This window comes from Macrosteles quadrilineatus, unplaced genomic scaffold (assembly GCF_028750875.1).
Source record: "Macrosteles quadrilineatus isolate MER2022 unplaced genomic scaffold, UCM_ALF_1.0 Scaffold_2__2_contigs__length_208266976, whole genome shotgun sequence".
In the NCBI taxonomy this organism is placed as follows: Eukaryota; Metazoa; Arthropoda; class Insecta; order Hemiptera; family Cicadellidae; genus Macrosteles; species Macrosteles quadrilineatus.
The window spans coordinates 169,412,170-169,437,613 of NW_026542595.1; the positions used below are offsets into that span (position 1 = coordinate 169,412,170).

General features: G+C 34.4%; 1 protein-coding gene across 3 annotated transcripts; it reads left to right on the forward strand.

Annotated features, from left to right (window-relative positions):
* The first annotated feature begins 1,243 nt into the window (after positions 1 to 1,243).
* LOC128986199 (serine/threonine-protein phosphatase 4 regulatory subunit 4-like) lies at positions 1,244 to 24,696 on the forward strand. 3 transcript variants are annotated; one of them, XM_054406407.1, is made up of 22 exons: positions 1,245 to 1,378; positions 1,773 to 1,852; positions 4,872 to 4,977; positions 5,352 to 5,493; positions 9,281 to 9,354; positions 9,643 to 9,749; positions 10,451 to 10,677; positions 11,942 to 12,064; positions 13,074 to 13,174; positions 13,590 to 13,787; positions 14,251 to 14,409; positions 15,206 to 15,385; positions 16,976 to 17,078; positions 17,175 to 17,297; positions 18,304 to 18,438; positions 19,098 to 19,180; positions 19,916 to 20,006; positions 20,224 to 20,254; positions 20,773 to 20,876; positions 21,595 to 21,682; positions 22,504 to 23,211; positions 23,575 to 24,696. In XM_054406407.1, exons 1-22 carry the CDS (start codon positions 1,313 to 1,315, stop codon positions 23,609 to 23,611), a joined length of 3,066 nt encoding a protein of 1,021 aa, XP_054262382.1. In that variant the 5' UTR covers positions 1,245 to 1,312; the 3' UTR covers positions 23,612 to 24,696. The 3 variants fall into 3 exon arrangements, with proteins under 3 accessions (XP_054262384.1, XP_054262382.1, XP_054262383.1); XM_054406409.1 differs by lacking the exons at positions 22,504 to 23,211; positions 23,575 to 24,696 and adding an exon at positions 22,048 to 22,192 and having other exon boundaries at positions 1,244 to 1,378; XM_054406408.1 differs by lacking the exons at positions 1,245 to 1,378; positions 1,773 to 1,852 and adding an exon at positions 3,910 to 4,269.
* The last annotated feature ends 748 nt before the right edge of the window (positions 24,697 to 25,444 follow it).

Here is a 25,444-nt window from a genome sequence, read left to right on the forward strand (position 1 = left end):
CTATATCTATAAAAGAGGAACTATGTATGTATGTGTGTGTGTGTGTATATACGTTATGGACTCCGAAACCGCTCGACAGATTGTAATGAAACTTTCAGGCATTGTTAAGCATCTTTCAAGGATGGTTCGAGTGAAGTTTGGTGCAGATCCGTCAAAAGGGCCTTCAAGGGGGGTCAAAAAGTTACTTTCACCAACTGTGTTTTGTAGGTTTGAATAATCACAACATTCTGTATTAGCATTAGTCGTGATTTGAAATAGTGCCACAGTGTTTCTACAGAGTGCATCACAGAAAACTATTTTACTTTTTAATAAGTCCAAATGTATTAAACCCCAATCGCAGCACACCTGTGCACTGAACAACGTTTAAATTCTCCAATGTTAAATATTAAAACATAAAAACCTTTATCAAAGTATTATAAACAATTAAAGGGATGACTTTTTTAAATTTATGACAACAGCTAATTTGCAACCAATAGGTGAGTGAGCGTAGCGAACGAACATCAACCTGGAGGCGAGTAAGCGTAGCGAACGAGCTAACCTGAAAACAAGTGAGCGCAGCGAACGATTTCCAACCTGAAGGTGAGTGAGCGTAGCGAACGAACTTCAACTAGGAAGTGATTGAGCCATGCGAATACTTATGAAGTTAAGCGGGGCAAAGCCCGCGGGTACAGCTAGTAGGGAATAAAAGTGATATTTTTAAGGAGACATTTTAGTGTAAATCCAATCAGGCAAATGGAAACTCGCTTAGTCTGCAGGTTTGATGCGGCGGGGTATTAAATATGAAAAATCATAAGGTTAATATAAGAAACTCCAGAGCCACTGGGGCGGAGCCCGAAAGCCCGATCAGAATAAAAACTACTTAGTTTTCCTATTTAATGCCCAAAGAATCGGTGTACCGAATTTAAGCCTCTTAGGTAAATGGGAAGTGGGAGAACAGTGAGGTCTTTGCCTTTTATATATACACGTATATACGTACGTGTATACTCAATGTTATTAGGTTTGCTTCGGTTTGCTTATTAATCAGCTGTCCATGTGGTAATGTTAGTAAACACTGACAGTTTAAAAACACACGACAAAAACAGATACAAATTCAACAATTTTGGTTAGTGTTCTTGTACAGTATTAGAACTTTAAATCATTAAGCAATCTAAATTTATAATTAAACATTGTTTAGTTTGAAACTACTATGAAATTCAACAGTGCTTATAATATAACCGTTTAATCTTCGCAAAGTTATCTTGTGAGGACTCTGGTTTTTTTTAACCTTCAATGAGATTTGACGATTTTGAAGAACAGGTTCATAAAAGAAACGATGAAATCGACCACTGATGAATTTCGTAATTTAAACCTTGACAAACTTACAAAACGTGAACTAAAGGTAAGGCTTAATTATACAATCACATAATTTATAATTTTAATTTGAACGTGGTAATTAGAATACTGAGCATTTCCATAGATAAAACATACTCTCGTATTACTAAACTTATCGGTTACCAGTTAAATTTTGTTCATCCGTAGTTATAAAGAAAAGAACATTCTAAAAGAAATTATATAAACCTTGGAAAATTTAACACAACTCGTTTAAGTGTGGAACTTATTTGATATTTGAGATAATTATGTAGTCTATGTTATGGAAATAGTTTCTTTACATTATGTGGTAGCCTTTTGATTATGGAATTTCACAAATGGTAGCTGGTTGACGAGCCAGATAGTACAGTAAATACAAAGTTTTTTGTTCAAATTCACATTGTAAACTACAACTTTACTTACAGTCTAATGAAGAAATTTCGAAACACACAATTGAAGGCTATTTGGAAACTAGATCTGTTGATAGAGCTATGCACTTGTTAACGTAAGTTTATATTTTAATACACATAGCCTATAGTATTTACAGTAAACAGTCGTTAGAATTGATGACATTTTATATTCACATTAGTTCAAATTCAATAGTCAATAATCATCCAATTCTGAAATCTAAGGTACCGCAAATTATCACAAATTTACAAGACACGACATCTCACCATCGATATATATACCGGGTGTTCAAAAAGTCTGGACACCTCTTTTTTACCAAATTGGTTAGAAAATGCAAACTTTGCATAACTAACTACATATGCGTAAAAACTAATTTTTACTAGCATTGTTATTTTTTACCTCCACGGGGGACGGCTCATGAGGGGTACCGGTAAGTATAAAATATTTAACGTAAGCATAGGTTGATATGCACATCATTTCAAAGGGTTGGTTAAGTGAAATTCAATGCCGGAAACCGCGTTTCCACCCGAGACCTAAGACGATCGCACGCCAAGACTCAGATGCGACGTTGCCAGTTTTCACTCGCCGCGGCCTTGTGTACTAGATTTATTGAATGATTTATTGTCGTTAAAACTAGGTAAAAAGTTCATGACAATCGTAAAAAGAAAAACAAAACAATCAAGATGGCTCTGGTATTAAAACTAAAATAACTAAAACTCTGAACCAAAAAGTACTCTTAATGCTTGTACGTACAGACAAGCCTGGGTTAGAGTGGTTTTAAAGACATGTTTGAATTTTAAAATACCAAGTTTTTGATGGAGGCAGGCAAGAAAGTGTACATTTTAACACCTTGGTACTCTAAACTACTTTAAGAAGGCTATGGTGGCACCCATTCACCATCTTGCAAGGTAGCGGGTTGTCCCCTCTCATTGAAACACCAAGTTGGCGTGTTGTTGCACGGCCACCTTATTTAACTCCAAGCCGCGGCCTGGTAGAATTGGTAATGTCGCAAGTAGGGTTGTTTAGTGTCAGACGTCCCATATGATAATATTTTGTGGTGACATCAGCTCATTAATTCGCACTTTATTCATTTAAATTTAAATTTATGAAATTAAACAAACAGAATTGAAAACCAAAACAATCTGAATTGAAAATCTACATACATTTAAAGTGAAGTCAATATTTTCATAGTCCAGTAACCAAGCTTTCGTAAATATACAAATGCCATTAGCTGCTTCCAAACAAAACACCTGTTACAACCCTACTACTTGCGACGTTGCCACTTCGAAGGCCGCAGCCTGGAGTTAAAGGCGGCCGTGGTTGTTGTTGCTTGTGGTGGCACCTTGCCCCTTGACGGTGACCTCTTTGCTCGATAACGGCCACATTTAACTCCAGGCAGGGGCCTTCGAAGCGGCGTCGTCGTAAGTAGGGTTGAAACAGCTGTTTTGTTTTAAAGAAGCTAATGGTATTTTTGTATTTACAAAGGCTTGGTTACAGGACTATTAAAATATTGACTCCGCTTCAAATGTACAGATATAGGTTTTCAATTCATATTTTTTGGTTTTTAATTCTGTATGTTTTATTTTCAATATTTTCATAATCAATAAAGTGCGAATTAATGAGCTGATAGTCACCTGTCTGCCATGTTATCTTATGGGACGTATGACACTAAACAACCCTATACTTGCGACGTTGCCAATTCTACCGTGGCCTGTAGTTAAAAGTGGCCGTGGCTCGATACGTCCCACCATTGATTTTGTGCTCTAAGTTAACAAAAGAGAAATCATCTAAATGGATTAGCTGTAGCCATTAAAACAATCCAAAATAGAACATACCATAGTAACTTTTTAATACACTTCATAAAAGCAAGTACACATTTATTTGATCAATAATGTTATTTCGATTGTACAAGATCTTTGTTGTTCTAATCTAATCAACTCAGTGAGAGTGAACCACACCACTCCTGTAGAACTGTAGGGGTATAGAAATAGAAATCAAATTGATTGCTGCTAAAATACCTGTTAGAAACAACATCTACTTTTTTATAGTATGTTCAAAGCTTGGAAATGAAATGTGTGAATGTGAAATTAGGTATGCATAGTCAAACGACCGTGACATAGAATTGTCTGGCCTGGCCAAATGCCAAAGCCAATGTCATGAAAAGAAAAGGTAACCTACATCTCCTTCACCCGACAGTAAAAAATGTTCATTATTGTTTGTTTATATACGTCTCTGTTCTGATCTGATTTGGTTAACCATTATTATTTATTTATGCCAGCCTATGGTGCAGTTAGTATGTGTATTATTATTCACAGTATTTATTGAGAATGGAGCTATTTACAATTCATCGTGTCCGTGCATGTATTTCTAGGATTTTATTCTGGCTGGACTGGATGGCACTTCGCAGTTAGTTATTTGCTGAATAGGCTAAGCTAGCTGGTTGGTTAGCATAATGTAGGTTATTAGTGAAGTGACGTGTTTGGAATTTACAGAGATGACTAATGACACCAACATGTAAGTTGTTTCTTGTATCTATACCCAATCAAAAACAATTCGTATTTAAAGATATTTGAAATTATTAGGCTAGGGTAATCAGTTCAACCTAGAGCTCAATCTAGACAAGTTCATTCATAGGCTACTCATCTTTATGTTTTAACTTAGTTTGGCCTTTAATTAAAACAAGTTTTAAATTTAGGTAAAATATGTTTTGTTAGTATTAACTTAACATCTTTTTATCTCACATTCACATGTCAAATAATAGACAAGCTATTAAAACATATCTTCATATTCAAGCTGTTTCATGTTTTGAACTAGATACAGTGTTGCCTGTTATTTCTTGTTTGCCAGACAAAACATGATTTGACCAAGTTTTTAGGGGAGATTTTGCATGAAGTTTGAAGTGATAAATTAGTAGACTTACTTAATTAAAGTAATTAAATTGGTACCGTAGTATAAGATATCCAACTTTTAATCAGCCAATCATTGTCACTCAACAATTCACTTATGGACCAGAGTTAATTTTCTTACTAGTGGATATTAAATATTTAAATTGTGAAATAAACTGTTACCTGTTCAATATCCTTTGATTTTGTTAGATTATTGTTTTAATTTTACAGGGTTGGAGATGAACTTCAGAAGATAAGCGTAATGAAAAATCTTCCCAACCTCATAAGGGAGGATTTGACAGCTTGTCTTCAAAGAGTAATACCTCGGATGCAACAAGTCAGTACCTAGTTAATCTGCGTACCAGTTAATTTAAACCTGATTTATTTTTCATGTACCGGTAGGCTACCTAATAAGTTAAGGTTTACTTCAAAATCCCAAATGGAGCCTGTATATCTCTGACTGTTGAAATCAGTGTTACTAACCATGAAAACTACCAGTGTATGATAAGATTAAAAAGCTAATTGAGATAGCATAGGCCTACATGTTTAGTCATGATTCAGGATTAATTGAATTATTGTATGATGGCTATCAGCTATCAATGTTTTGATACAAGATGTTTTTCAAGAATAGCCTACAATCGTCTAACCCTAAATAGCACCTAGTAATTGTAAAAATAACATTACACTTTACTCTGTGTTTATTTTTGGCAGACTTTACTATATGGCACAACCGAGTACAACATGGGGGCCTGTGAGGCAGTGCGGACTATCACCACACAGAGTATGGTGTCCCCAGATGACACCAAAGTCTTCCTACACCACATCCTCGTCTCCTTAGAAAGCAGAGATACAGGTATCTAGATTCCTTAATACATTACCTACTTACTGAAGACGCTAAATTTTAAGATTCTTCCTAAGATCTTATACAGTAGAGTCTCGGTTCACCGACCTTCGGCTATCAGACCTCCTGAGTTATCCAAAATTCCGAGTTATCCGACGTACCGAGTTATCCGACGTTCCAGATGTATTCTCTTCCTTATCCGACCTTACTAGGCAACAATCAGTCACAGCATCATCTTGAACATCTCCTGGGATTACGATAGAATTGTCAACCACGAGCGCGACACTATTGTTAACACATCCCACGATCACAGTGTCAGCGTGAAGCGCTGATCTCCCGCAATCATGGCACCGTAGTCAACATGTCTCAAACTTGCGGCGTGAGCGTCAACATATCCTAGGGTCCCAGCGCCAGCACAAGATTTCCGGGATCACGGCCAACATGTACCACGCTCGCAGCGCAATCATTAACATATTCTGTGGTCACAACGCTATCTTCAATATGTCTTGTGGTCACGACCATGGTGGAAGTAAATAAGGTGTGCTACTCAGCCGGACGAGTTTGAGACCGTTCTGCGCATCGCGACGTGACGTCACCTTGGGGGCAAACCGCTTCGCGCGCGTATATAGCTCAGCGTGACACTGCTCTATAAACATCAACATTTTGAACTGTTAGAATTGAGGAAAAATTATGAAACTTGACATGGACATCAATTATAAGTGGACGATGCGTGTTGTGAAAAAATTGTTTGTAATTGTTAAAAACTTAAGCGTGAAATCACTCTTTATACTTGGCCTTTCTTAAAACTAAACATGTAAAAGTTAGTCGGCTACCAAATCACGTACTATTTGGTTAGACACATTTGACCAGCGGGAAAGTTTTAGATAAAGATCCAAATTTAACTTTCCTTCAAACTATATACCGTTAGAGGCGTTATTTCCTGAGATATGCTAAGTTATATGAGCGCGTGATCGGAGCGCGTGCTGCGAGTCGAGTCAGTTGCCAAGTATTAATCACACATTGCCATCCAACAAATAATGTAGTTTCATGAATATAGTATCATTGATATTTTTATTCCTGTATTTATATTTTTATGTGAAAAATTGTTGTTCTGTTAACTTCAGTGTGTTTTTCCCCGTTTGAATATGGGTTATTTCGTAATAGTTCACAGAGAATATATAATATTGTCTCCTCGGTGAATAGGGTTAACGTTGCCAAATTGCATTTAAAGTATTGAAAATCGTTGTTGATTAGTTTGAAACCTAAGTTTGTAAATAGTGGTTTAAATAATAAATGATCTTTAACGCAAAGGAATGTATTTAACGTAGTATATAAAATAAAATGTACTCTGTTAAAAAAAAAGTTGGTGATCATTGTATTTATAATCAGGGTAAAATATAAAATTGTTTCACTCTTGCAATACCATGATAATAAAATGTGATATTCCAGTTTAATTTGACAGCTAGGATCCTATTTCACTGGGGTTGTTATCTATTTCGCAACTTTGGCTCGGGTGCGGGGGTGTGTGCGGAGGATGATCACGTGTTGTTTGTTTTGTTTTCGTTTCTGTGTTCACCGCGAGTTGCAGTAGATGTCAGTTTTCCCCAATCTTTCTACAAAAATGCCCCATTGTGCATTGTACGGCTGTTGTAATAGTTCGAAAAATAAGAAAATGCAACCAAACGTGCGATATTTTAGTTTTCATCAACAGGAGGCTAAGACAATGCAATTTTGCTAGTGGCAAAAAAATAAAATTTCTAAAGAAACTTAAAAAAGTTTAGAAAATCCAGAGGTGATGAAATGTTTAATTTTTTAGATGTTTACTTTCAGGTCGTAAATATTTTTATAAGATTGCAAAATGTAACAAACTATGTTTTTGGTTAAGGAAATGTTATTCATTTCCGATCCTACAAATTTTATGGCAACTGTTATCAGAGAGAGTTAGTTTGTATAAAAACGAAGATGTTGCAACGCATTTTAATGTAAAACTTATTATATCTGTCACATGTTAATATTACATATTTCATTTAAAATGTAGAATACAAAGTATATCCTTATAACATGTAGCTACAGTGTTTTGGATAGTAAATGCGTGGCTTTATTATCCAATAAACGGTGGCATCGGCTGAGCGCGCGCTCCGTTGCCGATTGATATAATTCTTCGTAGCTAAAAAAGTAATTCTTTTATCGAAATCCAACCGATACTACAGTTAAATTAGAACCTTTCCCTAAAACTTTCCCGCAGGTCTCATAAACCTGACCAAATAATACGTGATTTGGTAGCTGACTAACTTTTTTGTGTTAGTATGAAAAAGTTTGAAGTTTGATCGGTGGTTGAATGGTTTTTAATTCAAATAAATTAATAAAATTTAAACCATAAGCATCCTATGTTAATAGTCCAAGACTATGCAAAGTTTCAGAAATTTTTATCGGTTCTTACTATTAAAAATTACAATTTTATTAGAGCGGCGTCACTGTTCTATATGGTCGCGAGGCATGTTTGCCCCCAAGGTGACGTCACGATACCCCTCCCCCGCACCGCCTGCAGCCGGCTACGATGCGCAGTAGCACACCTTATTTACTTCCACCATGGTCACGACTCCATCTTGAACATGTCCCGCTATCGCATCACAATTGTCAACATTTCCAATGCTCGTGGCGTGATTATCAGCTCATCCCGTGGTCACAGCGCCAGCGCGAACGTCGTGTTTATAATTTTCGGTGTTATCTAAATCTAACCTTTTTGCTTATCCAACCTTGCTGCGACCGGTTTAGGTCAGATAATTGAGACTCTACTGTAGCGTAATTGTTCAAAATTTCATCAGAATAAATCAGAATTGTTCAGTTGTGATTGATTTTCTTTTTACTCAAAATCGGTCCAAAGGTAGTCCTAATGTGCTCCTGGTGTTCTCAATTCTGTGTTTTTTCTATATTACAATCTGTCATATCAAACAGTTTCACACTGCTAATCTGCTTGTATTTTAATAATAACGAGAGGTCGTCCAGTGGTCGAAACTCGACCAAAAATATGTAATGTACTCACTTCTCTATTTTCACCCCACACTGTAAATAAAACATGTGATTTGAGTTTCTTCCATTTGTTTTGGTTTTCTGTTTACATTTCGTTGTTATTTCGTTACCAGCATGGCAACGCATAAGATCCATGTTAATATTTTAAAATTTTTAAACTCATTTTTTGTGCTTATCTTTGAGCCTATTTAAATTTATGAAGGGATTCTGCACACCTACAGGAAAAAAGTTTTCTAACGGTATGCGTAGATTTTCCCTACGATGAACACGAGCTGAGAAAAAAGGTTTTAAAGAAACATGCTTGCCTATTAATATATAGATAGATAATTTATTTTACTGTAATATTTTACATCAGTGCTGAGTGCTGCATGTTTCAAATTGGGTCACTTGGTTTCTGTGTTTTTAAATTCACTTTAAACATACCTTAGGCTATATTCAATTACTTTTTAGTGTGTTACTACAGATAATGTTGCATTTCCTTCATTTTAATAAAATATATAACTATTGTAGTGTTGTGACACTGCTTTATGCTTCTTCTCTGATAAGTTGACGTTTTTTTTTATTAGGCCTACCGATCATGCATGGTGTAATTTCTCCTTACATCTGTAACGGAGTTTCAGCCAAACTGGGCTTTTCAGCTCTCCAAAACTGTTAAATATTTTGCAAGGCATATTTTAAATTGAAAAAATAATTATTGGTTGAACCCAAATATGTATCTTTACTTAATAGTTCAATGTTGGCTAGTGGAATTGATCACTTGATGTTACAGTGGCTGCAGAAGAATGGCTTAACGTGTTGCTGGATATCATACAAGTCTTACCTGTCAGCATGCTTCAGAATGAGGCAAGTACAAAAATTTTATGATTTGATATTGTTCAGGAGTACATGTAATATATTCAAAATATATAACAAGTCTATGAGCTTGGCTATCACTCTAGGGTAGGAGTGAAGTACGATGCTCTGGTCGAGAAGAGTTTTTTAGTGTACTGCAGGATTCCTTGAGAACGATCAACTCTTGCATGTTAAATGCATGTTACAACCTGATACCAAATTGAATATGTGTATTAAATTATTTCATGTAAGTAAAAGTTCTCTATACCTTTCTGACTTTATTTGTTTTTGTTTGTTCAGGTACTTCCAATGGCTGTGAACAAAGCACATATCTCCAAGCCAGTTCCTGTACGAATTACCAGCTGCAAGATATTGGGGAAACTTGCTCTATCATTTTCTCCTTTTTTGTAAGTAAAACAAAATATTTATATTACGTCACATTAATTGGGTTATTGTTATTAATTTAGGTAAAGTAGACGCTCGCTTATCTGGGAATGTTTGTGACTTTGGTAGTGCTCGATATTGAAAATGACAGATTACGGGATTTTTCTAAAAGCAGCCGTTATTGCCAATCCTGATGTCTGCCAATCGCTTCAGAGATCTGCCAATCACTTTCAACTCTCGAAAGCTATTGTAACTTAAAACAGTGTTAAAAAATATTTTTAATGATTTTTAGACCGATGCCGGTTTATTGTAAAAGCTCGACAATCGGATATCAGGAAGCTTATACACTTTTTAAACTTCAACTAAGATAAATGTTTATAGTTAAATATTACAACACTTTAAAATTTACCAAATATATATCTCTAACTCTAACTCTAATTTAAGGTGCTCCTAAACTTGTGTATGGGATTTTGTAGGTTAAAATGAGGCCCAAGGATAGGTGCAATTAGGTCCTACAGCTGTACTCTGATGCTATAGAAGAAGACTTAAGAAATAAGTTTTTAGGATTACTAATTACTATAAAAAACTTCTTTTCGGTTAATTCACCATCACTATTTTTTTTTACATATTTTTCTTTACGGACCATCATTCTCAATTTACAATAGACTATGTATTACACACTAAACAAAAGTATGTATTTACGGTTATTGATTTTGTTTGACAGAGTGAAGAAAGACATAGTGCCAGTGGTGATTGCGCTGTGTCAGGACGTGAGTGGGGACGTGAGGGCGGAGATGAGCAAGCTGCTACCCAGTGTCGCCACCACGCTGGGCCTAGAGACTGGCAACTGTCTGCTGAACCATGTGTTGGACCTGATCAGTGACGAGGAAGTGATCGTGCGGGCGGCTGCCATAGAGGCAGTGGCAAACATGCTCAACAGCTTCTCACAAGGTGAATGAGCCTTTTAGGAAATCTTTTTAGCGAATTTCCCTATAGGGAAGTACCTAAGCTATTACCGTAGGTGGCATGGTAAGACCTAGACCCGGGACCGATTTACTTTTTCATTTTGATGTCCCCAGAGGCCAAAAACACCATTTGTTAAATTTTTATATATGTAGCCTATATATATATGTGTCCGTGAACGCAATAACTTGAGTAATTTTTGTCCTATTTTGATGAAATTTGGTTTAAAGGTCATCACATTTTTTTAGCAGGATAAACTTGAATGAGTTTGCGAACCAGCATGATCGGACTATGGGAACGGGGGTTTATGGGGTAAAAATAGGTTTTTCCCATTTTGACCCTAAAAACACAAAATTTCACAATTACTTTCCAAACCATTATGTAGAGCTTAAAGAAACAAATAATTTAGTATATTGAAGCGTTATTATGCGCCTAAGGGTTACGGAGAGAATTAAAAAAAATTGTAATTTTAAAATTCCCATGTTATTCTTATGGAGAATAAGTCAACTGTTGTAGTTTGCTTATTTATGAATATATTTTGATCAAATTTGGAAAATACATTAATTTCTTACTAAACTACAGTAGCCTACCTATTAACATTTTACATTAAAAAACACTTTTTTACCCTCCCTGTTACAGTAAACCTAAGTACTCATTAAACTAATTCTATTTAAATAGGGAATAAATGTGATATATTTAAGGAGACGTATTAGTGTAAATCCAATGAGGCAAATGGAAATTCGCTAAGTCTGCAGGTTTGCTGCGGCGGGGGTATTTGAATATATTGTAGGCCATAGAGTTGTCCCTAGTTTCATCGAGGAGTTGTGTTTTCTGACACTGACTCTACTTTTGGTTCCTCCGATTTGGAAACTATGCAATTAGGCTATATACTTTTAAATAATTCAAACACTTTGACTTCAGAATTTCGACACTAGCTTGTTGAACTATTTTATTTATTATGACACTTTAATTGTATTAAAACAATGCATATGTGTAAGCCTGTAGCCTAAAGACATCATAATCCAATAAGGGTGTGTACTGTGTAGTCTTGGTACCTATAAATAGTTGAAAATATGATTATCACCAATGGTTTTTAACCTGCTGCTACTTAAAATCGTGAAACTAACATTAATCTATACAACTTTACTTTACCCATTACATATTTTTTTCAATTCTGTTATCCAATCTGGAATTTCACTGCAAGTGTCATATATATAATGTTAACTATATATAATGTTATGTTTTTTTTCAGAAATTCTGAAGAACACAATAATACCTCTCACTAAAAAAGTCTTTACTGAAATAATGAAAAATGAAGACAATCTGCTTCTAGTCCTCTCTAAGTTTTATGGACAGTATGCCATTGGACTAAGAGGTAAGTGCTCCCTGAGTTCAATTTTATCAAGACAATTAGTAACATACATTGTAAAATATTTACGTCAACAGTTCAAATGTTGTAGTTAACTGAATGTCACGTGACCGAGTCAACATTTTGTGAAAGCTCTTGTGGGGGGATTGCCGTCACGTGGAGTCTGCATGAAACCCATCGGACTGGACGCTGGATGGTCATGGTGAACGTGGTTGTATAGCTGGGTTTTCCAACTCCAGCTATTCAAACTGCTGAGAAAGAAACATAAAAGAGGTGGTTGTGAACGCATCCGACGTTATCGAAAAGACTCACCAGCAGAGGGACACTCCATGGCATTTTAATGACCATCCGGAGTACCCAGAATATTTTTTCCAGTTTTGGTGACTCCAGTGTTGGTACATTGCTTTGCCAATGTCATTCCAATTTTTGGCCTTAATCTCACAGTTAGAATATTCCTTGGTCTTGACATTAAACAGCATATACCGAGCCTTTATCTCACAAATTAACTTCTTTGTGTCGATCATCCCACCGCACCGTGTTAAATACAAACCCACAGACAATAGATAAGAAGTGAACTGCTGTGCGCGGTGACATCTTTACGTGTAGAATAGCTGGACGGGTTCATCCGCGTTGTGAATCCTGCTCGTGTAGACACGCCAATTTAACACTTCATAGTTCCCCTGTCAAACGCGAGAATCCCGTTGCAGTTTTAACACTCGTAGAATGGGCCTAAGCTACTACCAATTAAATCAATTGATAAGTAAGTTTTGATACATGCGATTACCTACAACAGCTGACTTTAATCCCGAGAGAATAAGAATAGAAGGTCTTAGGACCTTGTAGCTAAGACCTGCAAGACGTAGGCCTATATTAAAATGACTGTTTTTGCTGCAGTATGTCAAAAAATCTTTGTCAGCATCCTTTATAAAAAGTAAGGCGGTCCATGAATGTCAGTAATTACTATTTGGGTAATTAGTCGGAATACAATTATTTTTAACACTTTATATGTTCTTAGGTGTCATGTCAGGTCCAGATAAGACACAGTTTTTACAACGATACGTTCAGCTGTCTCAGCTCAATGCCAACACTAAGCAGAAACTCAACCCATACAAACCAGTAAGTGTCTTTAATTTGTTGTTTAAAATAAATATTGAATAGGCTATTTGTTTGGAACAATAATGCTTTAGCTTGTAAATCCATTAGTTGGTTTGGTTACAAACTTAATTAAAATTTTTTTTAACATTTCATAAGTCAGATAACATTGAAAAAGGTTGGCCTAGAGACATGCATTGCCTGTCCTATTTTGTATTTACCATTAAAAAAATCCTGCCTCGATATAAGACATTTCCAAAATAAAAACCCCAGAATTTTTGAGTCTCAAATCAACTTTAAATGTAACCTGGTATAGTTACCTTTTTATGCCACAGGCTGGTATATTGTTTATATTTAAACATCCTTTACACTAGCAATTTGGTCAGAAATGTTTCAGGCTCTGTTAAATTTGGTTTGTAAACTGTAATCTTGATTGCAGATAGTGGTGGATGAAGAAGAGATGGCCCTGCGACTGACAGAATGTCGTCTCAACTGCGCCTACAACTACCCTGCCATGATGGTGTTTGTGTCAGACATGAAGCAAGAGGTGTTGGAAATGATGTTCTCTGTGTTCAAAAGTCTTGCCAGTGACAGCTTCTGTCAAGTCCGCAAAAAGATTGCTGCTGGGTTCTATGAGGTGAGGTTGATTTCCCCTAGTTCTTTAAGGGACAAACATACTACATCTTTTACAGGCCTATCTTTTGAAAATATCTGTAGTATTTTGACTAGGGAATAAGTTAAAGAAAAAGCTCAACTCAGTCCATCCAGAATTTGTCCGATGAAAAAAAATTGATTCCTCCGCATGATCACTAATGTGATCTTGCAGCTGATTACCATAATGTTACTGTGGACGTGGAAGACAATCTAAATTTTTCCATAACCTGGTTACATTGTATTTTATTGTTAAGATATCAGCCACATAACCTTAGGACCTTGTCATCAGCACAGGCAACTGATATTTGTCTTACTTTACATGTTATTTATCAGAAGAAACTGAAACAAAAAGAGTCATTACAAGAATTTGTGCTGATCATGGTTACTAAGATAATTTACTCAAAACATTACCTTTTACAGAAAAATAAAATTATCTGGGTTTGCAGGTGATGAAAATGATGCCGAAGTGGCACTCAGCACTTAAGACTGAATTTATAAAACTGCTCAAAGACGGAATAGACATCGTTTTGGAAGGTTTAGTACCGAATATTTCCAACATTTTGCTGGGGTTTGCTGCAAGCGGCAACATTAGTGCTGATAAACCTGTAAGTAGAATCTTCAGTTTGTATACTTAACATTTGTTTGTATACGGTTTGTATACAGCCATTGAGTACTACTACTGCTACCACTGACTTTTAGATACTATGGACTAGCTGTAGCCAAATTTGATCAAAAAAGCCTCAGAGATGTAAGGTAAGGATGAAACTTGTTAATGGGATACCCATGTACATCTCTATTAAGCTGCGCGTGGGTGTACATATGCACAAGGGCAGTATTCTTGTGACGAGCTAGGAAGAGCCCGAGCAGAAGTTTTTATCACAAAAGTCACAGGCTCTTCCTGCAGAGCATTGTTGTACAAAATGATGAGTGGGATTAGGAGAAACGACAGTGTTGAACTTTGTCCTAGACACCAGCGACTAGTGATTGAAACCACTTGAAAGCACTATTGATTGTTTCCTCTGTACCTTAATTCTCTGTGAAAGAACCTAGAGGAATGAACCACTCACTGCTTAAGTTTAAAATTCTACTTCCAAAAATTTTCTTTCTTATTTTTTGTTTCATATTATTTGTTAGTTTATGTGACGCAAAAGAAGCTATAATAAGAGCTACAATAAGTTTTCTCTTAGTTTTGGCTTGGTAAGAAGTTGGTGTATTCGAATACCAGTTAAATGCACTAATTTAGAGGCTCAATTCAACTACATTCACATTTATTATAAATTGGTGACATGGGAATGTGTTTATTTCTGCCCTATAGTCCAAGAAACTGTCTAAACTAAACAACATTGGTTGAATGAAATTGTTATATTACTTTAATCTGTATTCAATAATCATGTGTTACAGGAATCAGGTAAAGATGTAGGTCAAGCATTGTTCATTTGTGAGAAGAACCTGAACGATTCATTCCGCTGGAGACTACATGAGGAAGTGCTGCTTGCATTCAGAGCCGTCCCTAAAATCTTCCACCATGAGTTTGTCTACACGTACTTTGTGCCTCTTCTAATGACCAGAGCTTCCAATGGGGTAAGATTGGCTTATTTGTAGCCTAAATTACAAATTGGAAGTCATTTAAGAAGTTACTTTTAATCCATGTAGACCTTAATTAAGTATTATTAAAAATAGAAACTGGTTCAACAAAATTGTTATTAGTCAATGTTTATGGGGAGAGTATTTCAAATAAACCCCTAACAATTTCCGGATTTAGTTTGTTGAATTTTTATCCTTGTAGAGTTTAGTAAAATCGGTTATGCAACAATTATTATCTGGTATCTATTATAACTAGTTGCTCTGCCCGTGCTTCGCTACGGGGTGAGAATGAAGAAAAGAATAATTCGGTTTTACAATATACTCGTAAGGTCCAATAAACAAGTATAAATGTAATAATTTACACTACAGAACTATATAACTTCAATAGGATTTAGCCTAAGTTAAAAAGAAGCCATTTCATTTCCATGTACACCACTGACATTTTATTAATAAAATAAATGAAATCATAACAAATATATACTTTTCATTTAGTTAAATTATACCTCTGTATCTCAGTCCTAAATAAATAATTGAAACAATCTTACTTTATGATGGGCTTCCGTAGAGCTCTATTTTAATACAGGAACTCGTCTGTAAAAAAAATATACAAATGCATAAATATAACTAATATAACTATTCTAAAAATAAATTTCAATTACCATTTTCTTTCGTATAATGTGCTTTTTGCAATTTAACATACTTATAACCTAATTTTACATATTTTAGTATTTGAGGTTAACCAACAGTGAATATTATTTTCCCATATCCATGTTCAATAGTATTTTCAATACAAATTTTAATTTCAGATTTAACTTTCCTAGATTATAATGGATAATAATATTTTGTACTTACAATGTCTACGAGATTTGCCTGCCATGAGATACAGAATTATGAATGAAATCAAACTTTGTGAGGGAAATGAAAAAAGAAACAATGTTACCACTACAAACAATTAAAATAAATCAATTATGCTTCTTACATACTATAACTAAATTTGCTGGATTTTTTTTTTTAACAAACAATACAAGAATCAGTATAACAATAAGATACTATAAGAAACACACTTACCAGGAAACATATAGGCTCAATCGTTCTTATTGATTATTTAAATGAAGATCTCTTAATGTATCACTATAATTTTATATAGTGTATTGCATTTAAAATATATGCAAAAGTATAATTCATGGACCACATGGCACCAAGAAACAATTACTCTCCTTGTAAACAAATTAAATTAAATAGTAGAACAGCTGGAGTTTCATAACAATGTTTGTTTCCCATGTTAATCTTATGGAGAAATACGAAACTTTAAAGGGCCCTAGGGCCTCACTCTCTAATTATTTCCCTAAAAAGAAAGTTTCCTGCACAACTTTACGTTACGCTCTTTCCAATGACACCAAAAACATGTCAATCGGTTCAGTAGTTTCGGAGGAGTAATTGTCACAAAAATCCTGCTTGCGTATTAAATAATCTATTATAATTATCATGTTATACTTGGGAAGAAGATATCTTCAGGCTCAATACTTTTTTGCTGAGAAGTCTTTAAAAAAAATCTAGACCTTTAAAATCAATAATGTTGTTTTACAGAGAATCTTGCCCTGTCGCGTTGCAGCTTTGCACACACTCTCAGTGATTATTGTTGATCCATCCCAATCCAAGCAAAAACACAGAATACGGGATAAAATTCTTGGTAAGTCATTGAATTTTATTTGGATTTGTTTCAGTTTAGACTTTTCCACTCGGCCTTCTGGGTTCACAGTTAATTTACTGTATTAATGTTTTTCAGAACTTTGCAACAACTCGAGTTTTCACTGCCGTCTCTTGTTTCTCCGAGGAATGGAAATACTGCAAACCCTATCACCTGACGTACTGAAGGAGTTGTTCTTCCATCACATCATCTCTATGGCTGGTAAATCATATAAGAATAATAAGCTGGGTAACTAAATAACAGTATTTAATGACAAGTTTTTGGAACTTAGTGATAAATTATGTATCACACCTCAGTAAAAGTATATCCAACAATTCATATGTACAACAATACTACTTTAACCTTATACCCTCAATAAGGGATTTGTAGGATAGGATGGATATTGTTTTGTAACTTCTGAGCCTCGAAGATGAATTTTAGTTTGAAGTAGCCAAGTAGCCTACTTACATAATACTTGAGTCCTGCTATATCAAACTAATTGGGACTGTACTCTGGTCGGATTAGAAGAATTAGAAATGAGTGGATTTCTGTAATTTTGATCATTGCAATTGTTCATGATTTCGGTGCAATTGTGGGAGACCACGATGATGTCTCTGCAACCACGAAAGATGTTATAATTTTTTTGTTTCCACAGAAGATGTTCTTAATTGCAGGTTAACTTGTACTAATGTACTGTATAACAAAAATAATAATTTCCAAACTTAAGTTTAGAATAGGTGAATTTTTGAAATAATGGGACCTTACTGTGATTAACTGTATTTATGGTAATTGTTAGAACAGTCTTGGCTGTAAATTGTAAAATAAAATTGGTTTCCAAGCGGCACCAACAGACCAAGAGACGCCAAGTCTGGTTTTAGGGGATGAAATGGTAAAAAATTCAAAACATTTTTCATTTTTGTTAATCGAAGCAATATTCAGACAAAAGATAGCTTTTATTACGTAGAGACGGACCTTTAAGAGTCTGAGTGGTTATGGTATTTGCCTGATGATCGAAAAGTCGTTGATTTTATGGTAGTAAAAGTTATTTGCTTATCACGGTTTAAAACTGAACATAGCTATTCTTGATGATTAGTCTTTCATAAATGGCTCTGACTGAAGAATTAACTTGGTCTTTGAAAAACGTCAGGTAGTCTCATTAAATTCTACACTCACACTTTCATATTCAGCTTCTTGTGTTGAAGTCATTCTCCTCCACTTAATGTTACAGAGGACAAGGTGCCCAATATCAGACTGATGGTTTGCAAGTTGCTTCCCAAGCTGAAGGGCCTAGCCAGTGACCCTGTAGATCGCAAGTTGCTGGCCTGCGTAGATGCTTGTGTCAACACACTAAGTGATGAGACTGGTAAGTCCTCCGCTAGCTGCACGCTGCAAAGTGATTGTTATAAAAAGTGGGACAGAAGTAGTTTTGTTGAATAATTTTTCTGTGTTGCCTATTTAAGCTTTGCACTGATTAGTTTTTATGTACTTATTGTGTTTTAGTAGAACTTTTCTGGATTGTGGTCCGATCAGAAATGTTATACTCTTTATAGTTTGACAATTGATTGTTCAATCTTTGTTTTAATTTTTTGAAAGCATCTTGGTAAAAGTCATAGCTGTTTTAGTGGTTTTTTTTACTTTAAAGTTGATTTATAAAAAAAAATAATGATTGTTATTTATACTTTTTTTATCAAAGGAACCAACCACGAAGCAGTTTACTTAATAGTGCTTCCCAACAACAGTTTTTTTTAAATTGCTCTGATCAAATTATTGGTTAGTTTTTCAGTCAGGTGACTAGCCAAAATGCAGACATTAGTACAGAAGATTAATGCATGAATACTAAATTAAATTTGTTAAGATTTCAGCCTAAGCCTAGACTTTATTCATATTCAAATCTACACTTTTAAAATGGCGTTTATGTTATACCAAAACCAAACACTAACAAAACCAGGTCTTGTGGTTTGATCTCAATACAGTAAAATTATTGTATGTTGGGGGAAATTATCTATAAATTATTTTTTACAGATAGGGATGTATTAGCTCAACTAAGATCTGCGTTACGAGAGATGGACGATATAGAAAAGTGTAAAGCTGGGATGTTTAAGAAGGTAAGTAGCAACTTCTCACTTGATTTTTGAATATTGCTTATTATTAGTTTTATTCTAAAAAAAATCACTAGTGCTTGTTTAACCCTTTGTGGAAATGGCGCCCGGTGACCTATACTCGCCATTGGACTCAAAGATAAACTTTTTTATTTTTTATTTTACATTTTTTTAGTATAGGTTGCCATTTTTGAGCAGTCGGGAAAATGGTGGGCGGCAACCTATCCTATACTAACCATTAGACTGCAAGGGGTTAATAATTAGCTTACTAATTTAGTACTAGTAGTAAGTTTAATTTAATTTTTACTCTAGTTCCTAGAATCTAACCAGATGAGTCTTCTTCAGTAAAAAAAAAAAAAAAAAAACATTGATGGATATTGTGAACAGGAACTTAAGCTTAGCCTATTAATAATTTAAAATCTCTTTACTTCTGAACTTTTTCTATTATATGCACTAGTCTCTATTGATTTGTTTTAAGTTTTACTATTTACTTACTCAAACATTTTGTTTAATTGAATGAAATTTGTATTTAAAAACTTCCAATTACTCTGGTTGTAATCTAAAAAATTTACAGTGAATTGATTCTTTCGATAAAGCATGTTGATTAATCATAAAATGTACAATTACACTTGTACATCAGTTATAAAGGAATAACATAAACCAAAAAACAAGAAAAAAATGACACAACCCTTAAAATGCTGTATTCCTAATAATAACAATGAATCTTGATTTTTTTCCCAGAATGCTAAAAAAGCAGCACCAGCACCGACAGAAGTAGTGAATATGAATATTTCTCAGGTGCCATCTATAAACATCATGAAAGCAGACACACGTAAGTTCTCTTTGGTTATTTGATTTGTGTAAATTTAAAAAGGGTTATATTGAGTAGAATAGGTAGTAACTTGCACAAAATTCAGTTATATTAATTACCCTAGAATAAGTAATCTGTAGCCTATATTGTAGGTTTTTGGAACTTGGCCTACTGGTTTTTGTTCAAATATGTAAAGTTGTTTTAGTATTTAGAAGTTTAATGAATCATTTGTTTTCAGCCTTGACGGATATGAGGAGTACTGATAGCTTGTAAGTATTGTGGACAAATTTTATACTACTTTTGCAGCTAAACACATAGTTTGGAAATTTAACACACTCAAAATTATTAAGTTAAATTTTAATGATCATTGTGGTTTTGTTTTAAAGATTTCCTTTGATCCTCGCAATAAATGGATAAACTTTATGCTTCTCCATTCAAAATGGAGAAACTTCAGCAATGCTTTCAAAGTTTCCTGTGAGTTTTTGATTGAAGATGGAGAGTATCAATAAGGTTGTGCCATGTTCGGTCCCGAGTGTGGTCCGGTTAAAAGGTGTCCGGAGAAGAGGGAGTCTACTGTATTTAAAAATATTCAAGTTCATGTTACTTAAAAGTAAAATAAAAACCTGCATTCTGGTCATATGAGACAGTTAAGTCACTTTGTTGAGTTTTGAGTTAGTTCCATCAGTAGTACCAGTGACACTGACTGATTTGGAAAAATACAGATTGTGGCAATCCTTACCTTGGTGGTTGTAAATGTTAGATTCAACGGTGTTAATGATGATTGCAGGAACAGTCGAGGCAGAAACACCGTCATGTCCTCGTACAGTGTAGCTCGTCAATCACCAGCTGCTTCACAAATCTCTAGTCTCAACTCTACCAGTTCTAACTCAGGTGTATATCGCATGTGTTATTATAATAACACAATATTTTTGCTTACCTGTTTTGAAACCAAAATATAATGATTATTTTGTATTGGATTTACCAAAAAATCAAGCATCTCTAAAATAAAACTACTGTGAAAAAGTGCAATACAAAAATTAATCAAAACAAACAAATTGTTACGGTAGGCTATCCGTTTCTCCCCCAGAACATTATATATTTACAAAGAGACACACAAACTTAGTTTTCTAGAATTATTGTTTGTCTCCATATATAAACAAGAGTCCTGAAAAATAAGATAATGATCGATTGAGCATTTCACCTATGCATGCAATTTAAAAGTAGAATACCAGCAAGGGTCAGTTACAATTGTCTATACTAAAATCTACATTCACCTTGTAGTACAGTTTTTATGTAAGATAGCCGTGCTATTCAAATTACTAAAAACAATGTTAATCACTGTTTGGGTCACATTAACTGTCTTCGCGGCCCTCAAGAAGGCGCTATTTAATTCACAAATTGTATCAATTAAAAAAATTTGGTTTTTAATCCTGGGCTCCTATTTTTCTCTGCATTCATTTTATTGCTTGGGAAATTGGTTGATAAATAATTATAATTGATGAAGTCACATTTAAAATCTTGCTTTCCGTTAAACTTGCTACTCTATTTCATTTTTAGTAAGTCTGTCACCAAGTGTAGCCGATTGTTTAACCTATTTATCCGTCATCAGGTCCGTTCACACGAGCTCAGTCTGCTCGGCCTTCCCCACGAACCCCTAGACCATCAACCAGCATAAAAAAGCCACCTGGATTGAATAAGTGAGTAAAACGTGTGAGCTATATAAGTTATTCATGAACCATATAAACACGTCTCAGTATAGTCGTTGCCCTGTATACGGTCGCCGCCCTTTGAATGATACAGGCACTTCTGCCCAAAATACATGCAGATACGATGACAAGAGCCATCAACTCCACGGCTTAAAGTAACATATTGATTAATGATTAGGGCTACAATAATCAGCAATATTATTTAACAATTTCTTTACAAAGAGTTTTGCGTTAATACTTCTATTATATCTCTGCATGAATCTGTATATTTTACTAATACAATAAGGAGTAACTGATTCTCATTGTTAGGTATCTAATTGTTAAACAAAATAGTTGAAACTTGTGTGTAATTTCAGGTAATGTTTCTATCTTGAGAAATGGATGAATCTAAAACTGATTGTCCTCCCAATCTCCTCTCAGTCGAACCCTCCTCACCAAAGACCCTCCTATGTCTTGCTTCGTCCTCTGTAACTGTAAATGAATAAATATTCACTCATACAAGCTCTTTTATTTCTTATTCAACATGAATATATTATTCATTATATTTTACTGTACAGGCATATTAGGTTAACAATTATGTAGGGCATACAAAGTTTTGATAAATGTGTGATTGTTAACTGAAAATTGTTTCTTCACTTTTTGAAGTTGTTATATGTGATCAAAATAACTTAAAACTTGACAAAACAATACAAACATAATTTTAACAGAACATTATTTTTATTTGCATTTATATAATGGGTAAGGGACAGTTTGTTCATAAGACTCAGATTCTAAATTATCTTTAAAAATCCAACAACATTTTTCTTTTGCAGGCTCTCAACTGATGAATTCTTAGTAGATGCAGGAATCCCTTTGAAGTCAACGACCGCAGTGATGAAACGCATCCCCACTCCCCGTCCTGTGCATAAACCAATGAATGCTGTTGAAACATACAAGGACACACAACACAAAAGTGATACTAGGGATGGCATCGAGAAGGGTTTACAGTATTCACCAATGCCAGAGAGAGCCTGCTCAACTCTGACGAATAAAAACCTTAATGTTACAAACCGCCCGAGTAGTTTACCAGTTAAAAAGATGAACTTTAAACCGCTAACCTTTAAACCGCTAACCAAAGAGGAGATTGAGAAAGAGTTGATGCAAACAGATTCACGACCCTACTCTCCAAGATCCAGATTGAAAAACACTCCTAAACCTAACAAACTTGACAAGAAAGAGAACAAAAGACTAAGCCTTGACCCGACTGAACTTTCCTACGCCTATTCGAGAATGGAAACACGATCTTCCAACCTAAACAAACGCATGAGCATGGATGTTGATTCTAAAAAGGATTTAGAAAATAGGAAAACATACTTGAACAACAATTTTTTGACCCCTAAAATGGGTTCAACAAGATCTGGAATTGTTCGTCCACAGTCGTGTGTTCTACAGGGAGAAAAAGTCAACTATTCAAAAAGGTCAATGTCAGTGGAAAACTTGCCACCCAAAGTTACAAGACTTGCCAGCAGGCTACCAGTCAGGTAAGTTCTTCATTTTAAATGTTTAGATTGCTTTAATAAAATATATATTAATGTTAAGAATATATTTTATTAACGATATGCGTGTGTTGCTTATTGATAAAAGCTCAAGTTTAACGACCAAGGCAAAGCCGAGCATTTACTCAACTTTGGTTCTTTTTTACCAATAGACAAAAGAATGTACTTTAGCCCTGCCTGCCCAAGCGATGTATTTTGTTGAAAGCAAATATAACAAAGTTTTAGCATCACGCCTGCCAATATAGAAAAGTTACAATTTTTAAGATTTAAAAATGTTTATTCTATAATAATAAACATATTCATGACATTTATAACACATATTTCTTACATGTATTTTTTATATTTCAGGGCAAATAACGACCCAAAGCAAACCAAGCCAAAATGAATCCAACGATGGAACTGAAGTATCAATATGGCACCTGTGATAATAGGATTAGTAACGGTAGTACTTAAACATATTTATTTATTTTCATACAAATAGATTTTATTAATTTTATACTAATATATTGGAAATATTTATATAGCAGGGTATACCTGTACATTATCAGTAGTAATTAATACAGGGATGTTAAAAAAAGGTGGGGACATAATTTACGTCGTGATTCCTTGGGTCAAAATAAAGAGACAACAGGAATAACATTTTTTCCAAAATCGCTTCATTAACCAGATATCCGCCATTTTGTATTTTTTACATAAAAATTTTTATCTTTGTATTCTTTTAACTGATCCTTATGAATAAGATCTTTTAAAACTTAATATCGTTCGATAGGGAATTGAAAATTCTAAAAAAGTATTCTTGACATTTTTATCATAAAATCAACTTTTTTTGTAATTTAATTTTAAAAAATTAAAATGGCCACCATTTTGAAATTTTGAGTTGAATCAAGATGAGTTTTTTTTCTAATATGGTTTTCTTCTTCCTTAACATAATACGCACCAAGTGTCATAAACATTGGTTGAAAAAATTCAAAGATATAAATAATTATGTAAAAAATACAAAATGATACCTGGTTAACAAAGAAATTTTGGAAAAAATGTTATTCTTGATTTTCTCTATTTTTAATTTTTACCCAAGGAATCACTACGTACATTATGTCCCAACCGTTTTTGAACACCATGTATAGTTAGAGACTTATGACTTAAATATTTAAGAATTTATGCCCCCGCATTACAGTTTTGGGAATCAGTTTATTAAGAGTATATATATATATATTTTTTTACAACAATATATTATGAATTTGTGTCAATTATCGCTGGTGTCAAAGCAAGTTTGGAATACTGGAGTGACAGTCAAACAAAGGTAAATACTCTATAAAACTAAAATGGAATCATCCATGGTTTTTGTGCCATTAAGTTTAATCAATTTTATTTTTAGTGACATTTAATCTATTTTTGTAAGTTTTTGTGATATTTGTTAAAAGACAATGTTGTTATTTTTAAGCATGTTTAATAAACTTTTACTGCATTGCATTTTTCTTTCATGCATTTACTTTTATGGCTTGAGCAGAGCAGTCCTTGGGTGGCGCAGGCCCAGTGCAACATTAAGATAATGATAATTTATTTGCACATAACATACAAACTCGTGAAAATCACATGTACAGGTGCTTCGTCTTGATTTCTTAAAAATTGTTTGTCAGTCCTTCCTCCTTAATTATTCTAAAACATAAAACATTAATCAGAGACTCTTACTCCCAAAAAGGTGGTATTCCAACAAACTAACAAAAATCTCAATGTTTTACGATTTATACTTTCTGCTTTTAATTTCTTTATAATTTACAAAAAAGGGGCTTTGTGCAGCTGCACCTATCGCTCGTGCCTAAGGCCGGCTCTGGGCTTGAGTTTAAAGATTGTAAACAACCAAAAACTGTAAGAACAACTAGTATTTCAAATACATATTTAACATTTACACAGTAGACTCTCACTAACTTTGCATCATAAGAAAAAATTCTGTTCATTGTAATGCAATTAATTACTCTATAGCTATTATCAATGATTTGATATGACTAACCAAGTATTGCTCACTACTTATCGCGAAAGTCCTATTTCAGGGCTCAATAGCTGTCTATGCGCTCAACTTCACCTTGCTTTAAAATGAGACATGTAGATCTTTGGGGATCAGTAATGAAATATAATATATATGCCCTACTCAAAATTAAACTCAGAAAACCATTACTAGGTTTATCTGTTTAGCAAGGAGTTGAGATAACAGTTTCTAATT

Excerpts from the sequence above, each read along its gene's own strand:
- LOC128986199 (XM_054406407.1), top strand. The coding sequence starts at position 1,313 with ATGAAATCGACCACTGATGAATTTCGTAATTTAAACCTTGACAAACTT. Across the intron at positions 10,678-11,941 it reads GCTCAACAGCTTCTCACAAG|AAATTCTGAAGAACACAATA; the intron begins GTGAATGAGCCT and ends GTTTTTTTTCAG. Across the intron at positions 20,255-20,772 it reads ATGAGGAGTACTGATAGCTT|GAACAGTCGAGGCAGAAACA; the intron begins GTAAGTATTGTG and ends TGATGATTGCAG.